The sequence below is a fragment of the Beta vulgaris genome, chromosome 1 (assembly GCF_026745355.1).
Source record: "Beta vulgaris subsp. vulgaris cultivar EL10 chromosome 1, EL10.2, whole genome shotgun sequence".
Taxonomy (NCBI): domain Eukaryota; kingdom Viridiplantae; phylum Streptophyta; class Magnoliopsida; order Caryophyllales; family Amaranthaceae; genus Beta; species Beta vulgaris.
Window position 1 is genome coordinate 12,612,258 of NC_079202.1, and position 9,987 is coordinate 12,622,244.

A 9,987-nucleotide genomic window follows, 5' to 3' on the forward strand; every position below is an offset into this window, starting at 1 on the left:
TAACTTAGAAATGAAGGTCGATGTTTCCTCATCAATGTAGTGGAATTGGTGGTGCGACAACTTAATCTCAATCATTGCTTCATCGGCTGCATCGCTAATGCACTCATGTAGCCAGAAGCACGGTTTAGTAAGGCGTTGCACCACCTCCATATCCGTAATGAGTGGATACTTTGCCGAAGAATTCGTTCCCACTTGGGCACGTCGGCCTCCCTGAGGTGAAGCTACCTTCTTTCCCTTCCTGTCGGCCTTCCCCGAACCCTAGTAATTAGTTAAATTAAAAGATATTACTGACAATCATATATAGGAACTATAAAAGAAAACTATGTATATAACTTATGTTAGAGATTGTACCTGATATGCTAACCGCACCAATGCACGCGGCCATAGAATATAACTGCCAATGGAATCAGACAATAACTGTAGACCAACTCCTGCATTCGGCAGCGGAAGAGGAAATGCTTCGAAACCGGGCACAATGTGAATATCAGCTACTGGCTGGTTGTGCAATAGTGGCCGGTCCCTAGGGGGCTGTACAGATCCATAAGCCACGATAATGAATCTACCATGACCATCTCCTTGATTACATAGCTCACATGGTGTCTCTTCCTTTAAAAAAAAACTCTATTCAAGGTTAGTCTATGAAACAACATATTTAAGAACAATAGTTGTGATATTAAACAATTACCGTTAACTCCGGTTGTGGACGAGGTGCGTAGGAACAGGCTGCGTAGGAATAGGCTGCATAGGAACATTGCCCTGCGTGAAAGCACCAAAAGTCGGTAAGCCCATCTGCGCCAAAATGGCGTTGAAATTCTGAGTCATCTCCGCTCTGAGCTCCTCCGAAGTTCGGCTTTCATAGCCTCCACATCTATGGAAGGTGATGAATTGACACTGGAGGTAGTGGATCTGGACGTAGAGGTGTATTGATCACCATACACCTTTCTCACCCCGAGGCGGACACCTCCTACGCCCCTCACACGTCCATACTGGTCCCGTCCTAGAGTCTCGTGTAAGGCATCAACTTGTCCTCTAGGAGTGAACTCACCAGCTGCCTCCTTTTCCTTCAAGCCAATCTGCATAAATGATAAGAGAGAAATACTGTGAGCGCAGAAGTTATATTATTATGTAAACCTTATCAATAACTTATAATATGTACTTACAATGGCATTAGCTATCTGTTTTGTTCCGGGATCAGGTATGACTCTCTGTCCCTTTGCATCAACCCCATGCATGGAACACCACCAATCGAGCACTCTATCTGGTTGCCGCTGTGCAGCTGTCGTCGTAGAGCTAGTGCCCGATTGCGTCGTGGTCGACGCAATCGTGGGGTAATGGTCATACATCCACGATTCTCTCGCCTGACCATACGACTGAGCACCCAGATGGTGATAGTGCTTCCTAGATTTTGCATTCGCGCTATTTTTCTCACGAATTGCCTGAAACACACAAATATAAACAAAGGTTAGATATGGTGTTATATAATATTGGATTGAAGTATTAAATCTTAGCTAGTAAAAAATTCTTACAACAACTTCTGGGGTAGTTGTTTTTTGTGCAACAAATGCATGCCACTGCTAACTGTGATATGCCTCCATATCTGATATGGAAGCTTGGAGGGATCCTCGAATGATGTGTCATGTGAAGCCTCAGAAGAAGGTGTTGCTTCCCCGTCGTAGATTTTCTTCTTCTTTGTTCCCCCGACTTTTCTCCGCTTCGTGATCCACCCCGACACTAGCTTGGCCTTGAAGTCTCGGAACCTTTGGGCAACTGCGGATAGAAACAAATTCTTCTTCGCTTCATCGTTTGGAATATGGAATTGATTCTACAAAGAACGCATTTCACAAATTAGTCAATATTACATAGTATATTTAACCAAAGTGTTAAAATTCTAAATAATTATACGCGAATCTTACCATAGTATCTTCCCAAATCATCTTCTTCAAAGACTCGGGGACCTCTTTCCATGAGTGGAGAATGGAGAGCTTATGCATGCAAATCCCAATTTGCATGGCATACTTTTGACGCCATTTTCCACAAGGTTGCCCCAATTGATCGTACTCCAAAGTCATTAGGGTGGGTTTCCCTAGTGACTTTGTAGGTCCCCTTCCTTTCCTCTTTTTCGTCTGCAAGTTCTTACTTGCAATTGACGCTTGTATACCTTTTTCTTCACGCGAGCCATAACCATTTGCCGTTGTTCCTTTTTGTGATCGAAAACTCATCCTCGGTAGTGTGTTCCGCACTCGTATCCGTATGCACATCCTCCATGTCCCTGAAATGGTAAAAAACATACGAATTAATAAAAAAAAAAAGCAAATTAAAAATGTAACTAGTATGTAGAAGGGGGGGGCAGTGGGGGGGGGGGGAAGGGGGGTAAGGTGCGCAGTGGGGGGGGGGGGGAGAGGGGGCAGTGGGGGGGGGAAGGGGGGGCAGTGGGGGGAAGGGGTGGGCAGTGGGGGAAGGGGGCAGTGGAGGGGGGGAAGGGGGCAGTGGGGAGGGAGGGGGGCAGTGGGGTGGAGGGGGGGGGGGGGGAGGGGGTCTGCAGGGGGGAAGGGGGTCTGCAGGGGAGGGGGGCAGGGGGTTGCAGGGGGGGGCAGGTCTGCAGGGGGGAAGGGGCAGGGGGGAGGGGGAGGGGTCTGCAGGGGGAGGGGGGGGGCAGGGGGGGGGGGGTTGCAGGGGAGGGGGGGCAGGGGGGGGTGAGGGTCTGCAGGGGGGAGGGGGGGGGCAGGGGGGTGTGCAGGGCTGCAGGGGGAGGGGGGGCAGGGGGGAAGGGGGTCTGCAGGGAGGGGGGGGAAGGGGGGTCTGCAGGGGGGAGGGGGGGCAGGGGGGGAGGGGGGCTGCAGGGGGGAAGGGGGGGTGTGAGGCTGCAGGGGGGAGGGGTGGCAGCAGGGGGAGGGGTGGGGAGGGTGTGCACGGTGAGCGAAAAAGGCCAAAATAGGCCGGAATTGGCCTTTTCGTTCCCGAAATGCAACCAACAAGAAATTAAAGCCTAAAATCTACATACTAGTTACATTATCATCATATGATCATGTTCAAAAAGAATTTGAGGTTAAATCACTTCATAAGTACATTTTGGGAGCGAAAAGGCCAAAATAGGCCGAAATAGGCCGGAAATGGCCTTTTCGTTCCCAAATGCAACCAACAAGAAATTAAAGCCTAAAAATCTACATACTAGTTACATTATACATCATATGAATCATGTTCAAAAAGAATTTGAGGTTAAATCACTTCATAAGTACATTTTGGGAGCGAAAAGGCCAAAAATAGGCCAAATAGGCCGGAAATGGCCTTTTCGTTCCCAAAATCAACCAACAAGAAATTAAAGCCTAAAAATCTACATACTAGTTACATTATACATCATATATCATGTTCAAAAAGAATTTGAGGTTAAATCATTCATAAGTACATTTTGGGAGCGAAAAGGCCAAAAAAATAGGCCGGAAATGGCCTTTTCGTTCCCAAATGCAACCAACAAGAAATTAAAGCCTAAAAATCTACATACTAGTTACATTATACATCATATATCATGTTCAAAAAGAATTTGAGGTTAAATCATTCATAAGTACATTTTGGGAGCGAAAAGGCCAAAATAGGCCAAATAGGCCGGAAATGGCCTTTTCGTTCCCAAAATCAACCAACAAGAAATTAAAGCCTAAAAATCTACATACTAGTTACATTATACATCATATATCATGTTCAAAAAGAATTTGAGGTTAAATCACTTCATAAGTACATTTTGGGAGCGAAAAGGCCAAAATAGGCCAAAATAGGCCGGAAATGGCCTTTTCGTTCCCAAAATGCAACCAACAAGAAATTAAAGCCTAAAAATCTACATACTAGTTACATTATACATCATATATCATGTTCAAAAAGAATTTGAGGTTAAATCACTTCATAAGTACATTTTGGGAGCGAAAAGGCCAAAATAGGCCAAATAGGCCGGAAATGGCCTTTTCGTTCCCAAAATCAACCAACAAGAAATTAAAGCCTAAAAATCTACATACTAGTTACATTATACATCATATATCATGTTCAAAAAGAATTTGAGGTTAAATCACTTCATAAGTACATTTTGGGAGCGAAAAGGCCAAAATAGGCCAAAATAGGCCGGAAATGGCCTTTTCGTTCCCAAAATGCAACCAACAAGAAATTAAAGCCTAAAAATCTACATACTAGTTACATTATCATCATATATCATGTTCAAAAAGAATTTGAGGTTAAATCACTTCATAAGTACATTTTGGGAGCGAAAAGGCCAAAATAGGCCAAAATAGGCCGGAAATGGCCTTTTCGTTCCCAAAATGCAACCAACAAGAAATTAAAGCCTAAAAATCTACATACTAGTTACATTATACATCATATATCATGTTCAAAAAGAATTTGAGGTTAAATCACTTCATAAGTACATTTTGGGAGCGAAAAGGCCAAAATAGGCCAAAATAGGCCGGAAATGGCCTTTTCGTTCCCAAAATGCAACCAACAAGAAATTAAAGCCTAAAAATCTACATACTAGTTACATTATACATCATATATCATGTTCAAAAAGAATTTGAGGTTAAATCACTTCATAAGTACATTTTGGGAGCGAAAAGGCCAAAATAGGCCAAAATAGGCCGGAAATGGCCTTTTCGTTCCCAAAATGCAACCAACAAGAAATTGAAGCCTAAAAATTGGAGAAATTACACACACCTGAGTTTATGTCTCATGATTCATTGAGCTTCCGCCTTTTCTTAGGATCCTCAAGTACATGTATCCCTTCCGTGTGATCTACACGCATATAATTCTCCGACATATTTACATCATCTTCCACACGAATTTCAGGATAGGTAAAGGGGGGAGGTCCTCAAATGCATCATATTCTTCCTCATTATCAACATCACCAATACCGAGGATACTCCTTTTACCAGGTACAACAATTGACCACTTATGATCAGCAGGATCAGTTACAAAAAATACTTGCTTCACTTGTGATGCAATTACAAATGGCTCCTCAGTTTCACGTAAACGACTAAGGTCAACAAGGGTGAAACCGCAAGGATCATCGTTTCTTACACAACGGCGATTATTGTCAACCCACGTGCAACACAAGAGGCAAATATTAAATGTACAGTAGTCCAGCTCCCAGATTTCTTGTATTCGCCCATAGTAGTTGCTTTCAGCATGTACAGGCGACTTATCTTTCGAGCTTGCATATTGTGTAGACGACGCCACAAGTGAAACACCACTATTTTGTTGCGATCTTGACTTGAGATCTTGACGTTCAGTCCAAAAAGTATACCCATTAATATCATAACCCTCATAAGAGCGTACAGCTTCACGAGGACCAAATGCTAACCACTTGACTGTTTCAGGAACACTTTCATCCAAATCATTGAGTACTCGTTTATGAAACCAATCAATGAAAGTCTTGTTATGCATTTGCGTCAATGCCCTCACTCCTTTTCCAGGATTGCTAACACGTAATTCCTCCATATGTTCACTTAAATAAGGATGGACATCTGGTACGTGATGCAATACAAATAAGTGAGCTTGTTTACGCTTTTCTACGGAAGGTGTGATCAATTTTGAACCAATTGTACCCTTGCCCTCAAGTCTGCCCTCGTGTCGGGATGTCGGAAGTCCAACAGGATCAACACTAGCAAAATACTCAGCCACAAAATTACTGATCTCTTCACCCACAATCCCTTGAATTATACTACCTTCTGGTTGTGCAGGATTACGAACTTTATCTTTCAAAGTTCCCATATATCTCTCAAAAGGATAGCACCACCTCAAAAACACTGGACCACACAGCTTAATTTCTCGAACTAGATGGACAATGAGATGGACCATAATGTCAAAGAATGCAGGGGGGAAATACATCTCAAATTTGCATAGAGTTTCAACTACTCTAGTCTGCAAGGAATCGAGGTCGACGGGTCTAGGACTTTGCTGCAGATTGAATGAAAAAATGAACACAGTTCTGTAATGGTGTGCCTCACATGCTTTGGAAGTATCCCACGAATTGCAATCGGTAAGAATACTTGCATCATGACATGACAATCGTGCGATTTCATACTCGATAACTTCAACTCACCATTTAAGGTAACAAAGCGCTTCATATTCGATGAGTAGCCAGTAGGGACCTTAATGCCATACAATGACTCGCAAAAAATCCGTTTCTCTGCACGCGACATCGTGTAGCAAGCTGGTGGCAAATAATTCCTCTCGAATCCTCCACCTTTTTACTTTTTTGTTTCATCATCATCAACCCTTTCCTCCCCTCTTTTCTTCTTTCTTCCGTCCCTTTTCTGAGCCCACAACTCTGGTCGAATCCCCTCTTGTTCCAAGTAAAGTCGTGACGCCTTAACATCTTTTGTCTTACCCGGAATATTCATAAGTGTCGCGATAATAGCTTCACAAACATTCTTCTCTATGTGCATGACATCCAAACAATGTCTGACCTTTAGATCTTTCCAATATGGGAGTTTCCAAAAAATGGACTGTTTTTTCCATAATCCTGTAGGTCTATCAACCTCACTAGCAGGTTTACCAAAGACTGTTTCAATGCCCTTCACCTGATTATAAACTTCAGTACCAGTTAATGGTCTACGAGCAACTTCTTCTTCAACCGTCCCATCGAATGCCTTCTTCTTAAACCGATAGGGATGGTCGCGGCTGAGGAGCCTTCGTGTGCGCATATACACATGTTTGCAGCCCTTAAGGTGTGTAGATTTCATGTCATCTAAACAAATCGGGCAAGGTTGTTTTCCTTTAGTCTTATACCCAGATAAGTTCCCATAAGCTGGATAATCGTTCATAGTACAAAAAAGCATGGCACGCAGAGTGAACATCTCATTAGCATACGCATCAAATACTAACACTCCTTCGTTCCACATCTTCTGTAAATCTTCAACAAGCGGCTGAAGGTATACATCTATGTCATTTCCAGGTTGTTTGGGCCCCGATATAAGAAGCGACAACATCATGTACTTACGTTTCATGCACAACCAAGGAGGCAAGTTATAAACCACTAAAACTACTGGCCATGTGCTATGCTGCGAGCTGAGATTGCCAAAAGGGTTCATGCCATCCGTACATAATCCAAGCCTCAGATTCCTATCCTCATTACCAAATGACTTATGCACCCTGTCGATAGTTTTCCACTCAGGCGAATCAGCCGGATGCTTGAGCAGACCGTCTTTCTTCCTACGATCTGCATGCCACCTCAAATTCTTCGCATCTCCTTTCATTGAGAACATGCGCTTAAATCTAGGTATTATGGGTAGATACCACAACACCTTGGCTGGTGGTCCTTCACTACCTCCAGCTCCTTCACGCTTGTACCTCGACAATCCACAACGTGGACACTCATGTAAATGCTCATACTCATTACGATAGAGCACACAATCGTTAGGACAAGCATGTATCCGCTCGTACTCTAAACCCAAAGGACACATCAACTTCTTCGCATAATAGTACGACTTTGGCAGTTCATTTCCTTCAGGGAGCATCTCAGCTAAAACTTCCAACAACGATGTGAAACTAGAGTCCGTCCAACCAGCGTTCGACTTAATGTTGAACAGTGTTACCACTGCAGAAAGTTTGGTGTACTTTGTACAACCTGGATACAACGGCTTTTCAGCAGCCTTAGACATAGACTCAAAAATACGAGGTCGTCTACACGACTGATCTTCAACCTCGTGTATCATCTCGTCTACCCGATCCCTATCATCATCTCCAAATTCATCATCCAAATTCTCATCCCCTAACTCATCATCATCCTTCTTTTTTCTTCTTCACATACATCATTCTTTAATCCAGAGCTTCCCATATACCTCCCCTGCTCACCATGCCAAATCCATACATGGTATTGAGGCCTAAACCCACGGCGAAATACATGCTCCCTAACCACATGTATACTACTAACCTTGCTCACATTTCTACAATCCAAACAAGGACAATAAAAGTCGACTGCTCCAGAGGATGTTTGATATTCTAATGCACTTCTACAGAATTCCGAGACCCCATTCACAAACTCAATCGATTCACGACTACCATACATCCAAGTACGATCCATCTCATTCAAGAAGACCACCTCTAATAATTAAACACAACATTCATTATAATGCATCAATCATTATTAAAGTACACATACACTCACATATTCAAATCACACACGTATACAACAAGCTAAGATAGTCACATGTTCAATTGTATGCATGCAGTCAAAGGTCCTTATCACTCCAACCTAACCCATCCTTGGACGTCTAATCTCACTAGTGAATATATGCCAACTTTCCAATTCTAAGGAAAATCCGGCAGCATTTCCCTACAGTTCTCCAAGTACACAATGTAGATAATTGCTTATCTACATATGTACCCAGAGAACAATGTAGCGAAACGATAAGCCAAGATTTTCCTCAGAATTGAAAAGAAGACACACATTCACCACCTAAGTGAGATCAAACGTCCAAGAACAGTCCCAAACCGGGGACTATTCAAGACTTACCCCTAATGAGTAAGTCTTGAACGGGTATCTGGCATATATGATGATGATTCAAACAACTACTTATATATTTTCATATATATAGCTAAATCACATTGCGTTTTCATACAATCTCATATCAACAAATAATATATACATTATAAAAAATACATATACATTCAATAAATTATCAACTTTGTCTACATGTTAAAGTAGTTACCTCTTAACACCAACGACGAGCAATGAAGAGAAAAGAGCTACTTGGGACTTTATTTGCCTTCCTTAGCCTCTTCTTCCTACAATTGACAAAACCCACATTGCACATTAATCATTTAATTCAATTAAGAAAAACAAAAGTAACTTAAAAACAAAAATAATTCATACCTTATTAACCACTCAAATGGTGGAGAAGAGAAGAGAAGAGAAGAGAAGAGAATAATGTTGTGGGCGGCGCACAAGGTGGTGGTGGTGGAGGTTTTTCGCACGAAATAATGTTGTGGTGGTAGTGGTGATGGTGGAGACAAAATGTTGTGGTGGTGGTGGAGTGGTGGTCGCGCAAAGTGGGTCTTGGTGGTGAGAACTAGGGCTCGCAAATGGGTGGTGGTGGTGGTGAGAATTAGGGCTCGAAAAATGGGTGGTGGTGGTGGAGGTTTTTCGCACAAAATTGAAGGTGAAAGAAAGAGGGAAAGAGGAAAGAGAAATATGGGCGCGCAAGTGCATAGTAAGTATCGAAAAAAAAATACGTACCCCAACAGCTAGTAGGGCTGCGCCAGTTTAAAAAAAGCGCAGCCCTACCTTAGGAAGGGCTGCGCTTTTTTAAAAAGCGCAGCCCTTCACCTTTGTAGGGCTGCGCCTTTCCTTAAAAGCGCAGCCCTTCATAAATAGGGCTGCGCTTTTATCAAAAGCGCAGCCCTTCTTGCGCAGCCCTTCTGTTTTTTTCCTCTAGTGTATTTCCTTAATATATTTGAATTACGGACATATTTTTAAATAATATATCTAATAATTTCATGACATATTTTTACAAAAAAATAAAATGATGTGATGGATTTTCTCAACTTTCATAAATGACTATTACGAACCTTTAAATAATAAATGATAAATTGTCCTAATCGACACACATACAACAATTATAGAAGCCAAAATATAAATAGAAGAGACTATCCTCTTATTTTGTATCGTTAAAGTATGTTCTTTGAAATTGTAATTGCAATTGAAAGTTTAGGTAGAAAGAAACTTTGTAAGTTCTTACTTTGTACTTCTTTGGAATTGTTTTACTTATATCAGTTTAATTTTCAACCAAAAAATTCTCTTTTTAAGCATATTTTTTTTGGAAAGGTTTTATGCATAGATTACATCTTATTGTAAGTTAGACAATTTTAAATTTCCTTATGACACATAATTGTAGATCAAGAAAGAATTTAATGTTTTAGAATAAGCTTTTTTTTCATAAGTGCAGGGCACAAAAGCAATTTTATAGGGGGACACCTTAGCTCCCCCGGCCCTTAGCTTAGTATAATAGAGAT

The 9,987-nt window shown here is 41.9% G+C and overlaps 2 protein-coding genes across 2 annotated transcripts; both read right to left on the bottom strand.

Annotated features, from left to right (window-relative positions):
• Nucleotides 1-753: 753 nt before the first annotated feature.
• Nucleotides 754-1,403, bottom strand: LOC130592090 (uncharacterized). Its single transcript, XM_057396244.1, has 2 exons — nucleotides 1,161-1,403; nucleotides 754-1,073 (listed from the first exon to the last, which is right to left on the bottom strand). The coding sequence occupies exons 1-2, from the start codon at nucleotides 1,341-1,343 to the stop codon at nucleotides 819-821; spliced, it is 438 nt and encodes a 145-aa protein (XP_057252227.1). The 5' UTR covers nucleotides 1,344-1,403; the 3' UTR covers nucleotides 754-818.
• Nucleotides 1,404-2,166: 763 nt separating this feature from the next.
• Nucleotides 2,167-8,504, bottom strand: LOC125494440 (uncharacterized). Its single transcript, XM_057391132.1, has 2 exons — nucleotides 6,238-8,504; nucleotides 2,167-2,197 (listed from the first exon to the last, which is right to left on the bottom strand). The coding sequence occupies exons 1-2, from the start codon at nucleotides 7,686-7,688 to the stop codon at nucleotides 2,167-2,169; spliced, it is 1,482 nt and encodes a 493-aa protein (XP_057247115.1). The 5' UTR covers nucleotides 7,689-8,504.
• Nucleotides 8,505-9,987: the final 1,483 nt, after the last annotated feature.

Excerpts from the sequence above, each read along its gene's own strand:
- LOC130592090 (XM_057396244.1), bottom strand. The coding sequence starts at position 1,343 with ATGTATGACCATTACCCCACGATTGCGTCGACCACGACGCAATCGGGC. Across the intron at positions 1,074-1,160 it reads AACAGATAGCTAATGCCATT|ATTGGCTTGAAGGAAAAGGA; the intron begins GTAAGTACATAT and ends TCATTTATGCAG.
- LOC125494440 (XM_057391132.1), bottom strand. The coding sequence starts at position 7,688 with ATGATACACGAGGTTGAAGATCAGTCGTGTAGACGACCTCGTATTTTT. Across the intron at positions 2,198-6,237 it reads GAGGAAAGGGTTGATGATGA|GAACAACGGCAAATGGTTAT; the intron begins TGAAACAAAAAA and ends GATCACAAAAAG.